At 39.2% G+C, this 25,696-nt stretch overlaps 2 protein-coding genes across 4 annotated transcripts in view; one reads left to right on the plus strand and one right to left on the minus strand.

The window, feature by feature from the left end:
- The window catches only part of LOC147331608 (butyrophilin subfamily 2 member A2-like), a 55,734-nt gene that overhangs the window by 14,738 nt on the left and 15,300 nt on the right, over positions 1-25,696 (plus strand). The window contains exons 2-3 of the mRNA XM_086294030.1: positions 4,867-5,199; positions 7,300-7,635. Coding sequence (XP_086150156.1) covers positions 4,867-5,199; positions 7,300-7,635 — 669 coding nt within the window. The remainder of the gene's footprint in view (positions 1-4,866; positions 5,200-7,299; positions 7,636-25,696) is intronic.
- On the minus strand, positions 11,010-19,458 carry LOC147331609 (uncharacterized). 3 transcript variants are annotated; one of them, XM_086294025.1, is made up of 22 exons: positions 19,336-19,458; positions 18,251-18,419; positions 16,622-17,914; positions 16,383-16,522; positions 16,043-16,247; positions 15,864-15,965; positions 15,588-15,778; positions 15,365-15,506; positions 14,630-15,280; positions 14,453-14,530; positions 14,081-14,244; positions 13,862-13,981; positions 13,739-13,786; positions 13,566-13,649; positions 13,392-13,457; positions 13,144-13,235; positions 12,271-12,331; positions 12,123-12,173; positions 11,988-12,032; positions 11,839-11,903; positions 11,654-11,762; positions 11,010-11,534 (listed from the first exon to the last, which is right to left on the minus strand). In XM_086294025.1, the coding sequence occupies exons 2-22, from the start codon at positions 18,417-18,419 to the stop codon at positions 11,265-11,267; spliced, it is 4,146 nt and encodes a 1,381-aa protein (XP_086150151.1). In that variant the 5' UTR covers positions 19,336-19,458; the 3' UTR covers positions 11,010-11,264. The 3 variants fall into 3 exon arrangements, 1 of the variants encoding a protein (XP_086150151.1); XR_015129200.1 differs by lacking the exons at positions 11,010-11,534; positions 11,654-11,762; positions 13,144-13,235 and having other exon boundaries at positions 11,861-11,903; XR_015129201.1 differs by lacking the exons at positions 11,010-11,534; positions 11,654-11,762; positions 13,144-13,235; positions 13,392-13,457 and having other exon boundaries at positions 11,861-11,903.

Genomic DNA, 25,696 nt, shown 5'->3' on the forward strand with positions numbered 1-25,696 from the left:
TAGGGGGCTGAATACAACACTGATCTCCTATTATCATAAAGGGGTAAGTGTCATTGACGTCACTAGATTTTGGTTCTGTTTGTTTACTACCGCGAGTGTTGGCGTAAGGACCTTTGTCATCCTGGCTTTGTTTTTCCTTTTTTTCTTTTAGATAAGTCTTTATTAAAGTTCGGGTAACAGGTATTTCTTTAGCTACCTCTAAACCTCTAGCTACGATATCGTGGCGTTTCATGTGGGTGTCTATCGTGGACACTGCCTGATGCAAAAGTTTTTCTTCATAGTCGTCTGAATTTTTTCTCATAAGTTCCTCACATTCTTCTTTCAAAAGTTTTTTCTCTTTTTCTATGTTCTGCTAATTCTTCCTTGCGGCGTATATATTGTTTTTCCTGATCTTGTTCAATTAGGTGTCTAAGATCCGTTGCATATGATTCAGGTTTTTCGTCGCTTTCTTTTGAGCTGGTTGGATCAGAATGCTGACATTGTTTACGTGCAGCTGCTACAGCGACTATTAATTCGGTCTCATCGTAATGAGGTGGGGCTGTGGGCTGAACGGCTGAACGGCTGAACATGCAAGACTAGCTTTTCCTGCGGTAGATTTATTTTCTATGCCAGAGCCTGCACTAGTTTTATTTGATGTTAAAGCATCTACACCTGGTTCCGGTCCCTTTTTCCATAGTGGTAACATTTGATGTATCACGTCGCGGCATTCTATCATATATTTTCTACAGGACTTTTTAAGCAGACTACTTTTCTTATCACAAATGATATTCAACATTTCTACTGACCTGTTTTCTGGCGATAATCGTTCGGGATAGGGCTCCGAAAAGAAATTAGAATGCATTGTACTTACAGTCCGTAAGTTGTAAACAAAGTCAGTCACGTAAGTACTTCCGCATGTTCTGGTTACGTAATCATGGAAGTCTTCACCGATTCGCGGACGTGAGTTGCACGTGACCGGAAGTGGGAGGCGTCCTGAGCCGTTATTTGAAACTTTATTTTTTTTTGTTTTACAGTTAATTTCGATTTTTTTATCGGACCTGTCTGTGGTCTTTGAATTATTCTGACCCATGTTCAGTGATTTCCAGAGGGGTTTACACGCTTGAAGGATTTATGTTAGTATTTCGCTGCGGCACAGCTGAGGTTACTTTAAATTTATTGCTAGCAATTTTTGTTTGGGTGAGCAACTCTCACTTAACGAGCAACTTCTCGCAAAACAACAGGCAACTTCCTGTGTCTTTCTGCTTTTAATTTACTGCTTTTAACCCTTGTATGGTAATCGGGTCTGTGAGACCCGTGTTCAGTTTTCTTTTCTTTCGGTTTTTTTTTTTTTTTTAAAGAAAAATTAAACAATTAATTATTCTTTCACGTGTAAATGTGTTGTGTCTTTCCACTTGATTATAACTGATTTATTCATAACATTTTATATAAAAGAAAAACGAGAAGCACATTAATTCATAGTAATTTAACATAAAATTGTTTGATAGTGTTAATTTGGAAAGCCACAACTCTAGCGGGTCCACCAACACCACACAAGGGTTAATTTACTTTATTCGGGGACTGAGGAAGTCGTCAGTGTATCTCTCTGGATCACTAAGTGAAACTTCGTCAGCATATCCCGTTTTTTTTTATGGATCGATCACTGAGAGAGGTATAATACGGTCTTTATATAAATATGAAAGACGCATATTTACCTTCTGTCAGCCAATCCCACTTCTTGACACCAAATTGAAGAGAAAATCTCCGTCCCGGTTTCCCTCCAAGGCACGAGCACCGATAAGCAGAGTTCTGTCCTTTCTTTATTAGATTCCTAATTATTCAAAGTAACACTCAAGTATGCCGTTCAGCTGGGTTAGTTACAGCGCCGGGAGTAGCTTGGGAGAACAAGGAAACACAGACTGCTTCAGGTTGCCTTCCCAAATCAACTCAAAGGTTTATTCAGTACAAAACAGCTTATATAGAGGAAAAAAAGGTTCGTGTGTCAGCAGGTTCTCAGTTCAAACCGGTACAGACCAAATAAGGAAACGTCTTCCTGCCTTGTGAGCAAAGAAGTATCCTTTGTGTAGTTTATCAGTTCAGCTACAATTTATGATCATTCCAGCAAAATACACTCCTAGACATAGAATACAGAGTTCTTTCATTAGTGAATTCTGAAACAAACCACCTGGCCTTTAACGAGCCTTTTTCTAAGAGATAAAGAAAAAGGGAGGATGGGAGTAAGGAAGTGGTCTCGTCTCTGTGGTATTTTCGACCTTGGGGTACCAGCCTGTGATTCTTACACATCAATTCTTGGGTCACAGAGAAAGAGAAAAACAACTAGTAAATGGGCCTTATTGAGTAACTCTTTTCTGTATAAAGCAATATCCTGTAAATGCTACCGTGGTATCAAAATATCACAACAGGTGGTACTGCTGGTGACGGTGCAGCAGCCCTGACTATTAACGTGACACATCTGAATAATTATATTATATTTATTCAGACTATAAGGAAAAGAAAATTGACCCATCGGGCCAGATTACCAGTCCAGCCCTGATCCCACTGAGCTGTGGGCTCTGGATCTCCAGTCTCAATAGCAGCTGTGTTCTGCTGATGTTGCGCTGAGTTGCTGGATGCTGTCAGAGTGGATTTTACTCATCCATAGGTCTCTCATGCATAACATATAATTTTATTTCGTTTTTTAACTCTTTCAGGGTCTGTTTGTGTTTTAGTCCCAGTTCTCAGAGCGAGTGATTCAATGAGTGAAGAGACCTGGTAGGATTAATATGACTACAAAGACGAACACTAGGCTCCATTTCCATTTCCTGAGGTTTTCTACAGACAGAGTTAAAACACTGTGTGGCCCATTAACATGAGGCTGTTACTGATTGCGGTGTGCAGGTTCAAACTGGCAGGAAATTTTTGAGAGCTCAGCTGGTGAAAAGGACACAGCTTGGATGTGTTTCAAAGGGACAGAGTTATATTCACTTTTATCTCTTTATATGAATTTTTTATGCACTTGCCACACTTTAATAGAAATATCATCCCTGAAGAACTGCAAGACCAAAATGCTCATGAGACACTTGAACCGAGAGGCAACATCTTCTACTCTCTGAAACTCTGCTTGTTTAGCGTGTAGTCAAAAGTCAGTCTAGGAATGTGCCTCTACTTCACGTGCAGTCGTTTGTGTAAAGATACCGCATCAAGCGGATGCAGTCATATTAGCAGAAGTCCATTTCCTGAGAGAGAGAGAGAGTTCACTTTAATGGACCTCGCCCTCTGTGTTCTGTCAGTGATGCAGCACTTTGTTCAGTGAGCGTCTTACTGAGCAGTTAGCAGCATTTGAAATTATGTTTAACAAGCAAAGTAAAAACCTGCTGCTGAAAAGAGGAAGCAGAGCAGAGAGCAGGTGGACGACTTTGGATTTGAGCCGTGCTGTCAGAGACTCTGCTGAGTGCCCAAAAGATGAAAATTAGATATTTGAGCAGTTTGTGTTTTTGAAGCTGTTGATGTTATTGATTATTGCTGTATGATTAGAGCGTGTCTGTGTGCTAACAAAAATAGCTGCCCTGAACGCCTGGCATAAACTCTCATAGAAAACTGTTACAGCTGAGATACTGGGACTCAGTATTTGTGAGACTGAAGAGGATGAATAATACAGGAAACACAAAAAGAATCATTTTTCAGTGTCATCAAATACACAAATGTGGACCCTTCAATTAAAAAGAAAGAAAGAAACTTTAAACTGACAATAAACATTTACTGAAAATTGACTCATGAAAACCAGACACTGCTTTTGAATTGTGGTTCAGCAGAATGATTAAAAAAATGAAATTGTTCTGGACAAAAATGGTCCTCTTAATTACTTTACTACACAACCTTCGGAGGCGATCATTGTAATGAAGCGAGTTTTGTAACTGTTAGTGAGACGTCTGCACTCGTCGACGCTTCTCAGGAGAAAACTGCTTCAACTGTCTGTGGTTTGAAGGGTGCCTTTTGGAGACAACATTTCACTCCAGGATGCCTTGATACTCTTGAGATTTCAAGACCCACTGTGCCAGATGCACCAAAGCAAGCCCAAGAACATAACCGAGCCTCCTCCATGTTTCAGAGCAGGTGCTGTGTTATTTTCTTTATAAGCTTCATTTTTGCATCTGAGCTGATGTGACATTGTAGAAAATGACTAAATGGCAAATTCCATTCATGCTTTTTCTGATTTGATTTTAACACTGGTGTCCTCCTCGGTCGTCTTCCATTAAGTCCACTTTAGCTCAAACAGTAACAGCTGGTGTGATTTGACACTTTAGTGCACCTCTAATCTCTTATGTCTTGAAACTTAGTGATGAACTTTGTCATCAGATTTCCTCTTACGTTCAGGGTGGCTACAGTCTTGTGGGCATAACAACTTAATACAGTACATTGTACTGTAGTCACAGGAATTGTTTGGAGACAGTCTTATAGCTTTTACCTTTAACATGCTTGTCTTTAATTGTCTGTCTCATCACCTGAGACAGCTTTGTCCTTATCTCACTTTTACCTTTTAAATAGGCAGACTGATTACAAGTTAGTAATATATCTGTGACAATAATTACAGGACACACCTCGGTTTAAGGTCCCTATAGTCATCTTATTTTTACTCTTTTCTAGAGGTACCATCATTTTTGTCCAGACCAGTTTAATCAGTTTGTTTTTATGAAGGGAAACTGAGCTAAAATATGTGATTTTTATAGGGAAAAGGTTTGCTGATTATATTTTTTATTTTTCTTTCATGATTAGTAAAAATCAAGCGTGAACTTTCTTCTGATTGGCTGTCTCTGACTCATAAATGACTCTCATTATATCCTCATCACTTTGTATCTGAACACATTGTTTAATTCATGTTTTGTCTTTCAGGACCACCTGACAGCAGAGTGATTGTGATGGAAGATGATGATGTCATTTTACCCTACTCCCTCAGCACCAATCAGAACATTGAGAAAGAATTGTTTGTCTGGATGAAGGAAGGAACAGTTCCTCTAAAGGTGGTGTTCATGTTTGATGACGGCACATATAGTAGAGGTCAAGATGAAGAGTTCAGAGGTCGAGTCTCACATTTTCCAGAACAGCTGAAGCATGGCAACGCCTCCATAACAATGAAAAAAACTCAGCTGGAGGACCAAGGAAACTATACCTGCAGTTTTCCAAAAATGAAGCCAACCAAAATCTTCCGCATTGAGCTTGTTGTTGGTGAGTGCTGCTATAAATCAGCTGATTATTTACAGGTGAAACAGTCAGCATGCACATCTGGCAGGGCCTCACCCCTGCAGCACATCTGTAGTGATATTTGCAATATTTGGTGAATAAAACCCATACCTTCCCATGTGCATGCTGGTCCTGCACCAGTCTATTTATCTAGACATAAAATAGGATAAATAAAATAAACTATAAACACTGACTAAATAAATGTTTATTTTTCCTTATATTTCAGACATACAGCTGTTTAAAGTGTTTTCTCTTTTTTTTTAAGCTTGAGCAGCAGCTATATAACGTGCAACCCAGGAGATGTCTGTGTATGGTGGCCTTTAAGGTCTGTTACCTGCAAAAGTGGAAGAGTACAATACCAAACTTTTGCATTATAAAAAGATAAGATGCAGTTGCTCCTGGTTTCATCATACATCATGTTGAACTCTGCAGTTTCTACCCTTTTCGTCTGGGTACCTCTGGCAGCTCAGAAAAGCTTCTGCATTGTTTATTTCATGAAACGTGACTCAAATCCCCCTTATACTCATTACGTTGGTGAAACATTTCCTCGTCCTATTGCATCAATAACAATTGAGAGCAGACAAATGAACCTGCTAAGATTCAAGGATCCTGACCAGAAAGGGGTCAATCAACTGTGTGCTAATTGGCTCTATTTTCACCCTGAGTAATTCTTTTTTTTTTTGTTTAAAGTGTTTTCTGACTGTGACTATATTACATTCACGACCATAAACCAGACTCATGTGTTAACAAATGCAACAGGTTGCATTTACATCTGAAAGCGACTTTGGCTGTAGTGAGATCAGAAAAGAGAGTGTGTTCCAAAATCATCTTCACTGTAAACTTCTTGCGAAACACTTTTCAGACCACTATTCAGGAGTGCAACTGCAACTCAGTAATTGTCACAACGGGACTGCACGGACTCACGCGCAGGCTCTAAGTTTTGAAAACACTAGAGTCTTTATTACAGCAACACCAGGTGATCTATTTACAAAGGTGAGGGGAAAGCCAGGCTCCGGGGGTCCACACACAAATGGGGAAAGACGCTGAAAGTCCTCACACACTCTGTCCACGCCTCACGCTCTTCTTCACACTCCACACACACTCGATCGCTCGGGAAACACAGGGGTTGGTCCAGGGAATCTGTACACAGAGACACGAAGGGATTACAAAGGAAGATCGCTGAGAAAGACTCTAGAGTGAACTTAGCTGGGGTTACACTGACGAGGGTCGGCAACGGTCCAGTGACGAGAAAAACAGAGCTGCCATCTTAAAAAGGAGCTGGAACACTCTCAGGTGATGAGCCACAGGTGCGTGATTGCGATCAGGTGCGTGGGCCAAGGGCAGGAGCCCACAGGTGAGCTCCGCCCAGGCAGAGGGAGGAGGGGGAGAAATGAAAATAAAAACATATGTAGCCATACTGAGCCGACTGGGTAGGCACAGGGACCCTGACAGTAATTCGTGGCTCAAGAGTTGGGAGTTCGCCTTGTAATCGGAAGGTTGCCGGTTCGAGCCCCGGCTTGGACAGTCTCGGTCGTTGTGTCCTTGGGCAAGACACTTCACCCGTTGCCTACTGGTGGTGGTCAGAGGGCCCGGTGGCGCCAGTGTCCGGCAGCCTCGCCTCTGTCAGTGCGCCCCAGGGTGGCTGTGGCTACATTGTAGCTGCCATCACCAGTGTGTGAATGTGTGTGTGAATGGGTGGATGACTGGATATGTAAAGCGCTTTGGGGTCCTTAGGGACTAGAAAAGCGCTATATAAATACAGGCCATTTACCATTTACCATATTCATCTAAACCTGTAGAAAAGGACGGTGAAATGTTTCTGTAAATGGAATAAAAATTGAACAAATGTTAAACTACTCTGAAAGTAAGCTTTAAATAGATCTGGTCTCATTGTTGTCTTGTGGAGAACTTTCTTGGCTAACATTTGCTTAAATGTACTTTATTATAATTATTTTAAAAAATAATAGCCAGCAGCCAGGCTATTGTTTAACCTACATGTAACCTGTTTTTACAGAGCAATGGAACCCCATTGCTCACTATTCCCATTTGGTCCCCATTGTGATTAAAAAATGTTTTGTCCTTCAGGTTCCGAAATCAAAGTGGTTGTACTAGAAGGAAGTGACGCCATTCTACCCTGCTCACTCAACACCAAAGAGAGTGTTGAACAAGAACTGTTTGACTGGATGAAAAAAGCACCAAATAGACAGGAGGTGTTCATGTACAACGGTGGCATTCATTACAATAATGGCCTTCCAGGTCAAGACGAGCACTTCAGAGGACGGGTCTCACATTTTCCACTAGAGCTGCAGTTTGGTAACGCATCTATAATCATCAGAAACACCATGGTGGCTGACAGTGGAAACTACACCTGTGATTTTCCACGTCTGCGAACACAAGCATTTAACATCAGGCTTGTTGTGGGTGAGTATTTTAGTTTTGAAGCATCTGAAAAAAACCTTTCTCTAAACACTCTTTTTTTTTTTTGATGTGTTTTTTTCCCACACTCAGTTGTACAGTCATGTGGAAAAACAAAATACAAATTCACTCACTTTTTTGTTGAGGTATGCTTGCAGATACAAAGCAAAAAAAACAAACTATGTGTGACCCGGCTCTAGAGTGCGACCAAATTTATCAATGGTGTGACTAAAAAAAATCACTGGTGTCAAGCCAGCCTCCAATTCCAGCATTGCAGTCAAGCCAGCCTCCACTTTGTTTTACCTTCCCTGTGTATTCAAAGTATTATGGCAAAAGACGTGGAAACCTGATTTCAAAATAAAAGCTCCTGAAGCATGACTTCTAAATAAAAGCCAACTTCCAGTAGATTAAGAGCACATTCACAAATATCAGTTAGTCTTGTTTGCACACTCCAATGTTGGATACAAATGACATACCCTAGTATTCTAGTAGCAACATGTCAATCCGGTTGTTCAGTGATGACGCGACGAATCCTACTTCCGGGTCTAAAGTAGTCTGCGTTTAATATGGCTTTTGTGTTGTTAACATGTTTAATGTTATGTATTTTCTTCTATTTGATCTCAAAAAGCTCCTAAAACAGTCAGTAATCACTGTTGACCTCCCTCGGCTTTTATTACCGCTAATCATTTATTTAAGCTCAGTTTTTAAAACCCTAGGATGTAACTACAGCCCAGCCCATGCAGCAGTATATGAATGACTAACCTTGTATTGTGGATGGATTATCTCAGTTGTTCTCCTGGCAGAAGTTTGGTCCTTTTACAGCATCCTGCCATGCGATTACATTTGTTCCTGACCACCGAGAACACTCACGTTAACTTTTATCGAGTGGAAAAAAAGTTAGCTTGTTTATATTATGCTAACATAGCTGTGTCGCTAGCTGTCACGTAGCACATCATTATATACCAGCTAGCCCAACTTCAGTAACCCTACAAACGTCACTGCTGTTTAGTTTTCTGTCTTCATTTATGTTGGAAGTGATAACAGAGCTGTACGTTTAAATTTGTTTCCAAAACCCCGCAGTCAGGACATGCTATATTATATTTAGATAGAAGCTAGCGAGCTAACTCCCTGCTAACTTCTAACTCCGTTAAATGCAAGAGCACCTGGCTGCAGCCACTGTGGAGCTCCACAGTAACCGGAAACACGTGACCTCCACACTAACCGGAAACACGTGACCTCCACATTAACCGGAAACACGTGACCTCCACATTAACCGGAAACACGTGACCTCCACACTAGCCGTAAACACGTAACTTCGGTTAAATCTACTTTGACAGCGAAAACTAAATTGCGTTTTTGTCACTATTGATGCTGCTGAGAAATAAAAATGGTTTTAAGTGGGGGGTTTTAACACTCTGGGTTTGTTCAAAAAAATTCACCATCCCCTAAATTGTTCGTGGCCAAAAGTGACACTTGCTGTTTCGCTGATTTATTTATTTGTTTTACAGTACATCGTGTTGTGCGTTCTGATTGCTGTAGACCATTGTCAATCAATCTAGTCCAGTGTCTCCTGTACAGGAGCGGTCCCTAATAGGCCCACGGACCGGTCCAGGTCCGTGAGTCTTTTGGTACCGTTCCGCGAGAGTTGATCCTCCGGTGTGAAATGTATGGTTGTAGTTGTGTGTCTTATTTTGAAAGAACTATTTACGCGTTACCATAGCGACCAGAGAGCGCTAAGAAGCAGAGAGGAGGATGTCTCTGTCATTGTTGTTGGCGCACAGCTCAAGTCACGTTTATCATTATATTTACAAAATACCACAGTTTCTTTTTTTAATTCTTTTGTTGTATTTCTCCGCGACACCTTAAAGGTCGTTCCCTGAAAATATTGTCTGACATTAAAGTGGTCTGTGGTGCAAAAAGGTTGGGGACTCCTGCTGTACAGTACAGAATGCGTTTAGCTTGTCGAATTTACATAAATCTTCGATCGCTAGCAGTGTAACTCTGAAGTGCTGTACTGTATGTTTGGAAGTTTTCTCCCAAACAAACACAACAATGCCGACGAAACGTTTTGCACCCTCAAATGCACCTTTTGTTTTCATTCCATAATACTGGACTTGTGTTTCTACGAAGGTTTGAACTCTAACAGTGTTTAAACAAAAGAGAAAAGTGTGAAAATGTTCATGCCTGTCTGAGAAAAGTGTATAAAGCATGTAGTGAGTGGTTTTACAGTCTTAACATCTGTAATAATTGTAAAAAATAAATTTGGCTATGGATTTCACCTACCGCGGGTTATTTTTAGAACGTAACACCAGCGATAAACGAGGGGCTGCTGTATTATTAATAGTAGAGTCTGGGACATCTAATTGATTAATATCAACATTGATTATTATTCACTATTATTTTTGTTCAAGGAGAACCAAAAATATAAAACTCTTTCAGCTTGTTTGTTGCCAAAAATGGCCACTTTTTGTGTATGTTCACAAAATGCTATAAAATGTAGATTTCTTAAAACATTTATCTACTTTTACCGACGTGACTCTTTAAAATAGCACCAGTCCTTTTCATCAAAATCAAAATTGTATCTAAATTTTTTACTCTTTATAGCCAGTTAGGTTATATATTACCATTAACTTTTCAGATAAAACGGTGATAAAGTCCTAATGTTTTCATGAAACTTCCTTTTTTTCCCCATCTGAGCATCGGGGAAAAGGCTGTCTTGCAATTGTTGAGGTCACTAGTGTGTGCCCCATTTCTTCCAGGATCACTCTCGTTATAGGTTTTAGTGGACTCCTAGTACTGCGAAGTGGTTTCATGGTACAAAGGGATTGCATTCCAAGATCTGTGATTCTGTAGAAATGAGCAGTGATGCCCTTCCTACCATCTTTCCAGAAAAATAAGTGATCTGGAAGCTGTTAGGCTGACTTACAGCAGCAGCACTTTCTGCACCTGCATAAACTCCAGGACACATTTACTAACGATGTTTGTTGCTGTATGTGCTGCAGCTTTGAATTTTTTAATAATATATATTTTGTTAATATTTTGGCTATGGTGTCTTGTTATGAAATGTACAAGAGTAAAAGTGTTGTTAGCAGGTGCTTCAAAGCTAAGTTTGACTGGGAAACTCAAAGCTCAATAGTCTGTATCAACAGAAATTCACTGCAGCCTATGTAATATTTCATGCGTCATAATTTATTCTACTCTATCTTGCAAATAGATATTTGTGTGGCAATGTCATGCACAACACACACAACTATTAGATCCTTAAGATCAAACCCGTGTCATTCCACTGCAGTGCAGTAGTCAAAAAAAAGAATAAGTGAAGTGTCCACAAATGGCCAGGATAGAGCCCAGAGTGTTAATTTTTAAAATGTATGAAAATATTATTGTTTACAATTATTTACTGTTAATATCAACAATAAGCTTTTTATTTTGAAATTACAAGTTTAAAAAAAATGCTTTTACATTTAATGCTGTTACACTGTAATCCTTTATTATAAGTATGGACACAGAATCAAGTGAACAACATTTTGAAATAAGTTTAATAGGAATTTTGTACTACGCAAAAACAACAACAACAACAACATATTAAACAAACAAACAAACAAACAAACACAGCCAGTGCCTTCATTTGTCCATCACATGTCAAACATAGCACTGACCCTTAGCCCCTGCTCATCAGCACATGCATTCAAAAAGAGCTCCATGTCCTCTGCAAACTGAAAAACAAAGAGGAACAAGTCCCTTGCTCCAGTGTCTTCTTCCTCTGACATGTCTCTTAAGACCCTCTGCTGGTCTCCTTGATTTAAGGACACATATTTGGGCATTGTTACGTGTCCACGGAAAAGTGCCTTATTTTGGACAACCCACTGCACAGCAGGACGCAGATCTGCAACAACTGCTGGCTCCTGTGTCAGGCAAATGGGGATAAAAACATAGTTATTTCTCTGCTGCAGAACAGTTTTTTAACAGTTATTCAAATGTCACTAAACATGTAATTACACTACTGTTTAAAGTGATTACTGACCTGACTGACTTCCTGTAACTTGCGCTTTTTCACTCTGAAAATGGGCACGTGTTGTCCTTCAAGCACAGCTTTGGCTTCCTCTCTCCAGTGTGCAAATAGCTTGCCAGAGCTTAACAGAAAATGTTGATATTGTTAAGGTGTGTAAACTTTGACACAACATAGAACAGAAGTCAAAGTATAAATACCTCCTGAGATCAAAGTTCTCCATCAACAGCAAGCACCACCATTTACGCAAGTAGGGCATGTCTGACTGTAAAATATTAATATGAAACATATTTAACAACTTTCAAAAGATTCAAGACTCCATTGCTGTGAAAGTAAATAGAATACTTACTATAGTATAGTCAAATGAAGCATCCAGTGCCACGTACAGAGCAGACTATTTGTAAGAAAAAATAAAAATGTCATTTTTCTTTAGAAGCTTAAATTAGCTTCTGTATGAATCTCAAGAAGAGAAGAGACAAATTACCATCAGCATGAAGATCCCACAGTCAACTCCATAGTCTTGGCTTGGAAAACCCTGTATTACATTGAAAATAAAGGCTCTTTAATAAAATCCCTTAAAAGAAGACTAGTGTAATTCATATTATTCACCATACACTTAAACTAGCACATACCTTCAAGTCACAGCTCTTTTTTTCTGACCACTGCCCGGGAATGATCTTCACTGCAAGATTCCTTTTTTTTTTAAAAAAAACAGTTACATTCACAAGTTAACAGATGATGATCATGATGGGTGTGAAATGTTTATTGCTAATAGCACCAACTGTAACTACAGGCCTTAGGAACACGACCTCAAAAAAACAGCATAACAAAATGAAAAAGTACAGTCACATGCTCACAGTTGGTCAAAATAAAGCATTTACAGCTTTAAGTTAATGTTGGCATATTTTATAAAATAATTTTTAATGGTGTTTTATGTTAAAATAGAACACTGGAAGACCCAATTTATGTCTGAAACTCATCTACAGACAGTATCACTGACTTGATCATAATTTGAAGATGAGAATAAAATGTTGAAGCATCATGCTGATATATCCATCCATCCATTCGCTTCCGCTTATCCTTTTCAGGGTCACGGGGGGCGCTGGAGCCTATCCCAGCTGTCATAGGGCGACAGACTGGACAGGTCGCCAGTCTGTCGCAGGGCTAACACACAGGGACAGACAACCATTCACACTCACATTCACTCCCACATTCACACCTAGTGGCAATTTGGATTATCCAATTAACCTATCCCCACAAGCTGCATGTCTTTAGACGGTGGGAGGAAGCCGGAGTACCCGGAGGGAACTCACGCAAACATGGGGAGAACATGCAAACTCCACACAGAAACTTGCTGATATAGTTTATAGAAAAAGCATGTGAGTGTACTGTATGTGTGAACACTCAAGATCAGCAGAACATGATCTGGGATGCACTTAACCTGGAACACTGAACAGGTTCCTGAAAACTCCGGAACAAACCAAAAATGCTTATAAAAATGTGACCTCAAAAGTGAAACATATTGTTGGCCACCAAATCCTGCCTTGGTGTATAATGGGTCAAGAAAGAGGATTTCTCTTTTAGGTGGCTTCAGTACCTAAAAGACAGTTAGCCATGACTTCAAACCTGAAAACAATGTCATTGCAAGCGATCACAGTCAAAGACTTTTGAAACTGCGTCATAAAAGCTTGAATACATCTCAGACACATAGCAAAATTCTAACAGTTTGTACGTGTCAAAAAACAAGACTTACACACAACTGGAAATGACCAGGTGTCCAGAGAGGGAGAACTATGATGTCCATCCTCTGAGCATCAGTCTGAAACAGAATTGTATTTTTAAGTATCCTGTATATGAACTCGCACCAAAGTTATAAAAAAAATCATTTGGATTACTTGCTTGTTTCTTTAAAGGACGGTACACTTACAGGAAAGGACCGCAATGGATCACAGCCATAGGGTGCAAGCCAAGTCCGGGTGACATACAGATTTTCGATGTAAATGCTTATCCCCTAGAATGTAAAAAAAAAAACAAAAAAACATTTAAAACAACAGCTCTTTAAATTAAAGCTTGACAATCATCATATACAACATACAGTACCTTTGACTGAACAATTTTAGTGATAAGCTCAAAACAGCCATTTCCAATCTGAAACAGAAAAAAATCATGATAACAATGAATGTACACTTTATTTTTTCATATTCGTAGAAAAAAAATACTTACAGTCGATTCCATTTCTTTGTTTAAACCCAGTGTCCAAAAATCTGACCGCGTGAGGCATCCAGAAGACGTTTCAACAATCAGCTCATCTTTGGGTCTGCTGATGTCCAGAACATAGTTGAGCTAAAAAAAAAAAAACAGATAGGTGTCATAGACTGTGGATGACAAAATCAGATAAGCACTAAAAGTTGCACTTTGCGACATCTGAAAACTTTAACATACAAGCTGTTGTTGGCCAGGGTGCGGTACAAAACACCATGATGAACGGCTGGCCAAAATGTTCTCAGGCTTTGTCAGAGCTTCGCACGGTGGTCCACACGGGTCAGGAAAAGTTGCATCTGTTGACCTTCGATTGGCTTTCTTGTTGTCAACTCTTTTCTGAGGTTCTATAGGGATTTTAACAGGTTTCAGACAAAACACTACATAGAATGCATATTAAATGCAAGAAAAATAAGCACTATCTATAGAAGGAAATTCATTTTAAACAGCATGTAACAAATTCTTTTATGAGCCATCAACTACAACAAGATAATGAATGCAAGATTATTATTTCACGTACATATGTCAATCACTATTCAAAATAAGAAATTTTACCAGTGTCACCAGACGTTGAAGGTGCTGGGTTCAACACCGTTTCTGTGATTTCTCTGGGTTTATTGCACACCTGTGGGGCTAGGTACACAAAGAAAAGAATATACACACACAGATAGGAACAAATATAACATGTAAACAATGGTAGCGTTCTGGTCATGACACAATGCATGTACTTACCTACGACAGCTTGACCCAGTGCCGACAATGAGATATTGATCTTTCCAAGTCGACCATGTCTTAGCTGCCTCTCCAGAAGTTTCTTGTTGGTGACAGTGTTATAATGATGATTTATATTTCTCATCAGAAACACATGTGTGGATGGACTCATATTACTTAAAAAGTAATTGCTTTTCCTCATGTTTGCAAAGAACTGTTCAACAACTTGACTGTTCAGCCAGCCTTTCAGCTCCGGGACAAGTTGAATTCTGCGTAATATGTCCTTGGGATCTTTTGTATTTCCCTCATGAAATCTGTCATACAGGACATAATGGTCAGATGATCCAGTGACAGGATGAGGATTTTCATTTACACTATCCATCCTTTCATGTAGCCATGGAAGATTCACTTTCAGGCTTCCATCCTGTGCAGCCTTGACATTTTCCTCAGTGGGCTCAGCAAGTCGACCTTCATGTGGATGAAATGGCAGTTTATCAGGAACCCGCAAATTGGTGTGTGCTGCCAAACCCCTCGCAAAATCGTAAACACAGACGTTTGGCATGTGCTTCCAGGACAGGAGAAGGTCAGCAAAATCCCGGGGACTTTCAGCACGAAGATTAAATTTAACACTGTATACAATGCCATGTGGACATAGTATTACAGACCATCCTCCTGCAAGCAAAGATTTAAAAAGTTGTTTGTAATTGTAATTACATTTTTTAATGCTACTTCTAATAATCGCTAAGTGATGCTTACCAGAGGCACCCCATATGCTTTGAAAGACCTTATCATATGTCTGCCTGCTCTTCATCTTCTCCCTCAGTCTGGTGATGAGATCAAAGCGGGAGCCTTTGGAGTCGATGTTGCATGCTTTACACAATTTTCTTACCACTCCAACCTGACAGCAATTAGGGAAAACTGTAAATGGAACAACCCCAGAACTTTATGTCATATTCTGAAAACTTCAAAGCAATGTTACCTTTTGTTTGGCAAGTTCATCCAACAGACGGTCTTCTGTGACACTGCTAAGCTTTGCTTCATGTGAAGAGCTTGTTCCTACTTTTTTAAACTCTGTGTTAAGCACAATGTCACTTGTTCGAGTTTCACTCCCGATCCATGGTGCCCAGTGCGTGTAACTTGGTGGAACGGAAAATGGATTCTTCACACCGCCTACAGAAAATGGCATGTTTTTAATTACAATCTAAATTACTTTAAAACACTGAATGACTTTCAAAAAGTTTTTGCCATCACTCACTTGGAAAAAAACCACGGCTTATCATTTCCAGGTGAATAGAGTTCCAAAAACCTTCAATGTCATGTTCACCATTGAAGTCTTCCGGGGCTTTGAGGTCACTCACTATAATAAATTGACTCATGAAAACATGCACATAATGTACACAATGAAATATATACACAAATGTACATTAAACTTACCTGCTAACTTGAACACCCCTTTTCTGTGTAAGTCCATAACTACCACAGGGGGGTGAAACCCACAGTTTATGCAGGAGTACATGTATTCTGCGTCAGTCAAAGCCTCAAAATGGCAATAAGCATGAAAAATGGTATCCCGAGAAGGAAACTTCACTCTTCTTAAGCCCTCCAATGAGTCAATGACCCTTGAAGCAGATACATGGTTCTGTAATATGACAAAAGGGTGAAGAAGACTATGATTACACAGATATTTAAATTTGGTCACCAAAATATCATAATGACACAAACACATTTTTAAAGCAATCTTCAGATGAGTATATTTTATTTTTGTGATCCTCACCTGCAGATTTTCTCTCAAAAAAAGGCAAAGTTCAAGAGACAAAACAACATGGTTGTCAAAGTTGTGAAGCCCATCTGTCCACTCCTGGTACCTGTAGACCATGTGGCACCGAGGACACGATCTATGGTGTGTTGAAACATCTGTTAAAGACAAATCACATTAATGTCAAAACATTAGTATAGGAACAATTATAACTAATTATTTCACACTGATGTTTAATCTTATTCATTAAAACTTACTCTCAATCACTCCCATCATGCTGACAATCCTCGCTTTATTGGTAACTAGAACAGCCTCATCAAGTTTTGGGTGCTCTGGGCACACCTGGCACAACGTTTCACATGGAAAGAGCTGTTTCTGATGATCCATTTTCTGTGAGATGACATTTTCTGGAAGAGATCCAGGTATTTTTTTCTCTTTAAAAATATAGCGTATACTCCTTTCGACGGCAGCATTGTCCTCAAAGGAAGAACTCTCCTGAGTCATCTGTGATGGGGTGCCTGATGATAGTGGTACAGTTGATTTGAAGATGTCTCTCTGTGTCTGGAAGAGATGCCATTTAGCTATGTTTTTATGAGGACATGATATTCGAGGCTTTGCACAAGCACAATGCCAGGTGTTCCTCAGAGCATTGTAAGTCACAAATATTCTGCCAAGACGGCAGAAACTGTGTATTTCCGGCTCAAATACAGACAAACAGATCTGTGTTGAGGATCCACCAAAATCCACCCTCACACAAAGTGGAGCATGTGCCATCTGGGCAGCTTTCTGTCTCTTTATGCATGTAGCAGCTTTGGCCTCTCCAAAAAATTTAAGGTCCACCATTTCCATCACGATGTGCTCTTGAAGAAAAACCTCCTTTACAGTTTCTCGGCAGTAATCTAGTGAGCGAAGGTGCTCACATAAACTGAAGCCTAGTCCGCTCCGCTGGGCCAGCAACTGGTATTGCTGACATTCCTCCAGCTCACATCTGATATTGTGAGACACCCCCCATGTTTTCCTCTGAACGTGAACTGGCACAGAAAACCCATGGCCAGTTCTCTGCACAGCAAATAACCCTGTAGTTTCATCTACACAAACACACTGCAGATGACTGGCCAGGCAAACATCTATTGATTGGTTGGAGTGCTTCCTCATCATGTGAGCCTTGTAGTTTTTGGTACGAAGAGTAAGGCCACAGTGAGGGCATGTCAAATTCATGGACTTTCCATCAGCTGCAGTTTTATTGAACGCAGAGGGTAGAGCATATGAATGTTCTAACAAAGAGTCAGAAAATGGTTCCGATCCCAAAGACAAAACCTTGGGGGGGAGACGGGGCTCCTCGAAGAGTACTGCCGGAGGAATACGGGGCTCCTCGGAGAGTTCAGCGGGGAGCAGTCCTGATAGTGGTGGCTGACTTGGTATTGAAGAATGCTGACAAGACAATAAATGCCTTGCCATATCCCCACGCCGTATGATTGTAAGATTACAGACAGGGCAGTGAAAGTGTCCTGTTGTCCTACAAGGCAGCCTGCACCGGCATATCATTTTATCTGTAAGAGAAAAAAACAAACAAACAAACAGATGTAATTTAAATGTAGTTGTATAGAATGCAATCAATTTGTCTAACAATCAGATTGTACATGTTAACAAAAACATCCAAGCCAACCTCAATAATGAAAGTTAAATGGTATGGATCACAAATGTTATGTCAAGAAAAGTGGTGAAAAGTAAATAAAAATATATTTTATAAAAACACTATTTTTGTTGCAGATGAATGCACTGAACTGTACAATATCAACAGCAACTTTTAAGTCAACAAAGATACTGCAGAAGTGCTTAAAAAAGTGCATATTTATAACTATAAAGTATATTTAATACAAACATACCTTTGAAAGGCAAAGCATTTTTTATATGCACACTGAGATGCTCCTCAATCTTTGCCCTGACAGCAGGGCTGAAAGTGGGGCACAGAGGGCAGTGAAAAAGTCCTCTGCAACACGTGTTGCATTCCTGCAATTCCGGCTTCAAGCCCGAATTCCAGATTGATAAGTGCATCTAAAACAGAGAGAGAAACAGATAAACACCATATACACATTTAAGTTAAGGTTTTAGCAGAAATAACAATTTACAGTTGGCATGTAATAGATTTGGGAAGAAAATCCTTGAAAAAAACCCCACAAATATATTACAAGACACTTTAACTTGTGAGACATGTTTCTATTGACATGTAACAGTCAATTGAACAGGGGCTAACTAAAATCTGGCCAATAAAAAAGCTGTACAGAAAAGAATGACAAATAGAAGTATTGATAAATATATAAATCTGTTTGTAACGAAATTTACAGTGTTGACGCTAACCAAAGGTGTCACAAGTACACACGTTCCTTACTACAGTTTAGATACCTCTGTTTAAAAAGCACTGACTCAACTTTTTAGTTAAGTCGAAGTAAGAAGTACAGGGTCTAAAATATAATTTATGTACAAAATTTTGAAGTAATCTTGCGTCCAAAGCACGCGTGCAGGGGGCTGATTTACAAATGTACGCATTACAAAGTACAGATACGCGTGCTAAAATGTGAGAAGTAGAAGTATAAAGAAGTATACAGTAGGCACAAAAAAGTACAGCAGTAAAGTAAAGATACCAGAAAATTCTACTTAAGTACAGTATTGAAGTATTCATTATTTCGCATCTCTGACGCCAACAATAAATCATACTCTAATGCAAAATGTGGTTTTTGCTTCTTCTCGCCCACAGAAGAAGTTAATCCAGCTCTCTTACTGAAACCAGGCCCAGGAAAAAGCATATCTGTGCGTTTCTCTGCCATGGAGCACGATGAAAAAACATTAAAATAAGGAGGAATGTTGTTGTAACGCAAAAAAAGTGGCAACATGATCATTGTAAGAAAACTAGACGATTCCTAGAATTATGAAATCACTAACGGCAAACTTATTTAAGAAAGACTTAACCAACCTTTGCGATCAACTTGCAAAACTTCCACGGTTTCCATGCGTGTTTACGGCTACTGTGGAGGTCACGTGTTTCCGGCTACTGTGTAGGTCACGTGTTTCCGGTTAGTGTGGAGGTCACGTGTATCCGGTTACTGTGGAGCTCCACAGTGGCTGCAGCCAGACCCTTCTCGTTAAATGTCATAAATTCCGTTTTCATGGATGCCTGGATGTTAAACTCAATTGTTACACCTGGTAGAGCAGAACGCTGATCATTTTATTAAAGATGAAAGACTTTAGACAGTTTTTCAACTCTCAGTAATGCCATAGTGATCGTTTGATATATGGACCTGCAGCGGAGTTTAGACCCAGACACGGCTAGTGACGTCAGACTGAACAACCGGATATTAAAGCCATCTCCTTTTGGATTTCAAAGTAAAAGCCCTCAATGTTTATTTTTGAACTACTTTTTCCAATTAATTCAGAATGGAAAATTCACATTTCCACAGACTAGTTGCAGTCTATATTGACAGTATGCAACCCCATAGTGATACCATGTCAATATCAATCATTCTTATTTTCCCTTTCAAAATAATGGCCCTTTCAAATTGACCATATATCTGTGTGTGTTTTCAATGATTTCAGAAAGCTATAAAATGGAAAATTGCTGTTTCTACAGAATAATTACTATCTATATTGACAGTATTCGATCCCACAGTGATACTAGGTTAATCTTAAGTCATTATGATTTTGCCTTTCAAAATAAGAGCCCTTTCAAATTGCACATATGGGAAATAATCTTTCAATGAATTCTGATTTCTCTAAAAAGACAAATTCTTGTTTCCACAGGATAATTTCAATCTGGGTCAAGAGTATGCAAACCCACAATGATACCATATCAATATCAAGTCAGTCTGATTTTGCCTTGCAAATTAATGGCCTGTTGAAATTGCCCATTTAAGACGTAACTTTCAGTGATTTCAGAATGCTTTAAAAAGGAAAATTGCTGTTTCCACAGGGTAATTCCACTTTAGATCAACAGTATACAACCCCACAGTGACACCATATCAATATCAAGTCAGTCTGATTTTGCCTTCCAAAATAAAAGCTTTTTCAAATTGCCCATGGACAACCTACTCTTTTAACGATTTCAAAATGCTCTAAAAATGAAAATTGCTGTTTCCACAGGATAATTTTACTCTAGATCAACAGTATACAACCCCACAGTGATACCATATCAATATCAAGTCATTCTGATTTTGCCTTTCAAATTAATGGCCTGTTGAAATTGCCCATTTAAGACCTAACTTTCAGTGGTTTCAGAATGCTCTAAAAACTGAAAATTGCTGTTTCCACAGGGTAATTCCACTTTAGATCAACAATATCCAACCCCACAGTGACACCATATCAATATCAAGTCAGTCTGATTTTGCCTTCCAAAATAAAAGACTTTTCAAATTGCCCATATATGATTTACTCTTGGAACAAATTCAGAATGCTCTAAAATGGAAAATTTCTGTTTCCACAGGGTAATTCCACTTTAGATCAATAGTATCCAGCCTTGCAATGTTACCATATCAATTTCAAGTCATTCTGGTTTTGCCTTTCAAAGTAATGGCCCATTGAAACTGCCCATATATGACTTACTCATTTAACAGATTCAAAATGCTCTTAAATGAAAAATTCATGTTTCCACAGGATAATTCCACTTTAGATCAACAGTATCCAACCCCACAGTGATACCATGTCAAGATCAAGTCACTCTGAGTTTGCCTTCCCAAAAAAAAAGCCTTTTCAAATTGCCCGTAGACGACCTACTCTTTTAATGATTTCGAAATGCTCTTAAATTGAAATTTGCTGTTTCCACAGGATGAATCCATGTTAGATCAAAAGTATCCAACCCCACTATGATACTATGTCAATTTTGAGTCAGGCTGATTTTGCTTTCCAGTATAAAAGACTTTTCAAATTAACCATAAAAGATATACTCTTTTTAACGATTTCAAAATGCTCTTAAATTGAAATATGCTGTTTCCACAGGATAATTCCACTTTAGATCAACAGTATCCAACCCGACAGTAAAACCATGTCAATTTCAAATTGGTCTGATTTTGCCTTTCAAATTAATGGCCTGTCGAATTTGCCCATATGTGATATACTCTTTCAATTATTTCAGAATTTTATAAAAATGAAAATTGCTGTTTCCACGGGATAATTTCACTCAAGATCGACAGTGTACACTATCACGGGGATATCAAGTCAATTTCAAGTCTCCTTGATTTTGCCTTTGAAAGTAATGGCCCGTTGAAATTGCCCATGTATGTCCCACTCTTTCACTGACTTCAGAATCCCATTAAAAGCAAAGTTGCTGTTTCCACAAGATCATTTCACTCTACATTGACAGTATACAACCCCACAGTTTTATCACGTCAATATCGTAGTTATAATTGTTTATTTGGTACTTTTAATAATTAAAAACGGATGCTGTTAACAGGACAATTACTGTTTTGTAATTGAGTTCATGCAAACCATACACAACCTCTACAGTGGTAACATCTCAATCTCAAATCAATCTCGTTTTGCATTTCAGAGTAAAAGCCTTTTGACTTTGTTTATAGGAGCTTGTCTTTCCATAACTTCAGAATGGCATTAAATGGAAAGTTCCAGCGAACTCTCTCCAGAGAGAGAGAGAGAGAGCTGTGCATGAAGTGTGATTTTATTGTGGTGGAAGCAAAACGGCAAAAGTCAGAGGGAATTAATGACGACATTTATCAAATGTGAATCATAGTTTGCTGCTTCTTTTGCTGCTGGTTCAGTGAATTTTGGATGGAGAAAGACAAAACCTGCAGCTCAGAATCAGCACAAAAAAGACGTAAACACAAAGCGCGGAGCCGCCAATGCATCAGAATCTTTGGGCTGTTGGCTTGATAGCCCTGACTATCTCTGATTGGTTTAGACCACGATAGGAGCATAATGTGTCAGTTGTTGACCACATGGAGACTTTCAGAGTTGAGGAGAATTTATATTTTTTATATTTATATATTTATATTTAATTTTTTTCACTCGAAAAGTTGGTCGCACCGGTGTGACCTAGGATTTTTTTAGTCGCACCATGGAAAAATTTGGTCATATTTGCAACCAAATTGGTTGCACTCTAAAGCCCAGTTACACGTAGTTTTCTGCTTTGTATCTGTAAGCAGACCTTAACAACAAAAAAAATTTGTAACTCGTGTATTTTTTACAAACATAAATCTTTTTTACACACAAACAAATGTGCATCTGTAGATGCACAAACATAAAATTTTCACATATTTTGGTTTACAAGATTACAAAACTCTGTTCACAAATACGCATTTTACGCATTTTATTTACAAGTACAAGATATTTATGACCACAATTTGAGCCCATAGTCATGTGCCTATTATTTGTCTTGCAGAGCCTGTGATGAGAGACAGAGTCTGTGAAATTCTAGGTGAGTAATGATGCTGTTGTCTACATCTGTAAGTTGTGTAGATACACATTTGTTAGCCTCAGCATCTGTCAAACATGTTTAAACTTGCTGTCATGATCCAAGCAGCCAGGAACACACAGGCACAAATGTAATCTTCAAAAAAAATGGGTTTCATTATACCCCCAAAAAGGACAAGATGATTACAAGAGGTCAGGTAACTCAGAAAGAGCAGAAATATAATCAATATAACATATACCTATATAAAATAACAAACAATGCAAAGCAAAGTCTATGCCACCATTTGGGCTATAGCTTAGTGCTGTCATGCATTATAGGTAAACTCAAAATATCAAATTAGTTAACTTATGATCACAGAAGCCTTAGAGCATAATGTAAACATAAGACAAAAGACCAAATGAATATTACCTAAGTATCTCAATTGTGTGGTTGCATGCAGCCATCACACTTGCCATAAACAATTTATTTATTAAGATATCACTGAAATGTGTGGTCCTGTCAGTAATGACAGATAAGGAGAAATCTGTCCTGAACCTGACTTCAGTATCACTGTTTATTGTTGTCGCCTTGAAGACTGACACAGCACCCGACCTTTTTTAAAAATGTGAATAGGCTGTTGCTGAAAGTGTTGTGGCGTACAAACATGGTATATCATCATTCTGTTGCTGCATTTGCACGTCATGTTTAAGCTGACGCACATACAGTATGACTCTCCTGCACTGTAAACACCTGAGAGCAGCAAATATATTATAAACCTGAGAATTAGTATAACTGTGATGTGGATTTGAAGATGGCAGTGCAGGTCCTGGTGTCAGGTACGTGCTGTGTAGCTAAGTTATGCTGGTTATGCTCGACGTGTCAGTTGTGTTGTGCATTGATTTTCACATCACATCATGTGTCACACAACACAATCTTTGTGGTGCGTCATGCACCTCATGGTTTTGCAACTTAATAAGTTCTTGCCCTGGCCGCTGCAGTGAACCATGATGTTTAATGATGTTCCAGCACAGAAGCTCAGAGATATAAGGATACATAGATGGAGTCGTTGGAACAGTTTGAAAACTTGAGTTTGTGGAAAAAACTTTGCACAACACCCTCGACAAAGTGTTTGCTTCTGATTTTGACGATTTCACACACACACACACACACACACACACACACACACACACACACACACACACACACACACACACACACACTATGTTAAGCTAACCCTAGCTTATGTGCTAATGTTGTCTAAGCCCTCTGTGAACCCACATCAGTGTTAGTTTTTCTTTTTATAAGGACTTAGTGAGGTGCTGGGATCGATTTGTTTCCTAACATATGTTTAATGAATCAGTCAGTTTAAAGACCAATTACTATAATTGTAGTTTTTCTTCAGAAGAGATCACACTTTTTTTTTTAATTAAAAGTAATTGAGAGCAGTGACACATTAATTTGTTATTCACGTTGTAATTTAGCTTAACAAATACAAACATTTCTTTGCAGTATTCAGCGTTGTAGTGCTGTGGTGTTAAGCAGGTGCTGATTCTTTATTCTTTCTGAGACAGTAAAGGAGGTGATAAAGACTGATCAAGTGATTAACACAGCCTTACTGTGTTCACAGGTGCAGCTCCGAAGCCACTCATTCATGTCCTGAAAATCACAGAGGACGAGGCGCGGCTGAAGTGTGAGGTCAGAGGTGCTTTTCCAAAGCCTAAAGTAGAGTGGAGGGATGGGGATGGGAACATCCTTCCTGCTGAGGAGCCACAGGTGTCACACACAGGAGAGCGCTATAACATCACCCTCCTCACCACGGTGACCAGGACAAACATCAGCCCCTTCCTCTGTGTAGCCACGCAGGAGGAGATCGGCCATAAGACTGAGCATGAGCTCTACATCGCTTTCTGTGGTAAGATTTGTTTTTTGGCATTTTAGAGAACAAATAACTGCAATTGTTGTTTCTGACAGAACGCTTGGAAGAACCTACTTTCTAAGTAACTTGTAGGTTTGTCTACGTGGGAGAACTTTTACTGAACCACAGCAAATATTTATTTGATGTTCCTTTTTTAACATCAGAGTTGATAAGGGCTTTGTTTTGACCCTTTTGGAATTTTAAATATTGTGTGACTCTGTTAAATTAAAACCTTAATGTGCTTATTCCTCAAATATTGAATTATTCGCTGTGTGGGATTAAAAAGGAAAAACGCACACATGACTGCATTTACCTAGAACTGCCGAGGATGCCATTGTTACCCCATAGAAATTAAGGCTTGGTTGCCTAGCAACATTATTGTTTACAGACATTGAAGGCTTCTATAATGTGAGCCAGAGCTCTCTATATGAGATTGATAAATGAACACATATGGGACTGTAGTTAAATAAAAGATGAATAATTACTGTCAAGCTGAGGATGAGATTTGAGCAGAGCCAGAGCAGGAACGCTGTGACTGAATGTGCGAAGAGCGGGTGGCTTGGTGGCTTTGCAGAGCATGCAGCTGAACTGAACAGAGTCCAGATTGTGGAGAACTAATCTGAGCTAATAAAGAGTGAAATCAAGAGCAGAAAACAAATTTTCAGGCCTGAGCTGAGGAGGTGAAGCTGCAGACTTAGACTTGTTTGTCAAACCTTAACCAGTGCAGGGGTCTCCCTACACCCTGGACTGCATTGTGTGATCTTGTGATTGATTGGGGTGCACTGTAGAGAGACCAGTCAGACACAGGCATTCAATTTGTGGCTCGGACTGCCGCACCATTTATTTAGACACTGGGGCATAAACCACTCCAACTCTGCTACTGCTGGCCCTTGCAAAGCAATCACAGTAAACACTGAGCCAAGATAGCGGCCACGCGAACAAGAAACCTACAACTGCGATGTCGTAGTTGTAAGTGAATTGTTCAAAACTAATTCAACTAAAACTTCAAGCTAATTTTAAAGC

Source organism: Aulonocara sp. 'chitande type north' Nkhata Bay, linkage group LG5 (genome assembly GCF_057382095.1).
Source record: "Aulonocara sp. 'chitande type north' Nkhata Bay isolate Kocher_YH1m ecotype deep benthic linkage group LG5, A_spYH_male_GT1.1, whole genome shotgun sequence".
Lineage (NCBI taxonomy): Eukaryota > Metazoa > Chordata > Actinopteri > Cichliformes > Cichlidae > Aulonocara > Aulonocara sp. 'chitande type north' Nkhata Bay.

What these genes read in the sequence shown, in the direction of transcription:
- LOC147331609 (XM_086294025.1), bottom strand. Translation starts at nt 18,419, where the DNA reads ATGCACTTATCAATCTGGAATTCGGGCTTGAAGCCGGAATTGCAGGAA. An exon ending in TTCAACGTCTGGTGACACTG is followed by an intron (nt 14,245 to 14,452) that starts GTAAAATTTCTT and finishes AAATCCCTATAG; the next exon opens with AACCTCAGAAAAGAGTTGAC. An exon ending in CTAAAATTGTTCAGTCAAAG is followed by an intron (nt 13,650 to 13,738) that starts GTACTGTATGTT and finishes TTTACATTCTAG; the next exon opens with GGGATAAGCATTTACATCGA.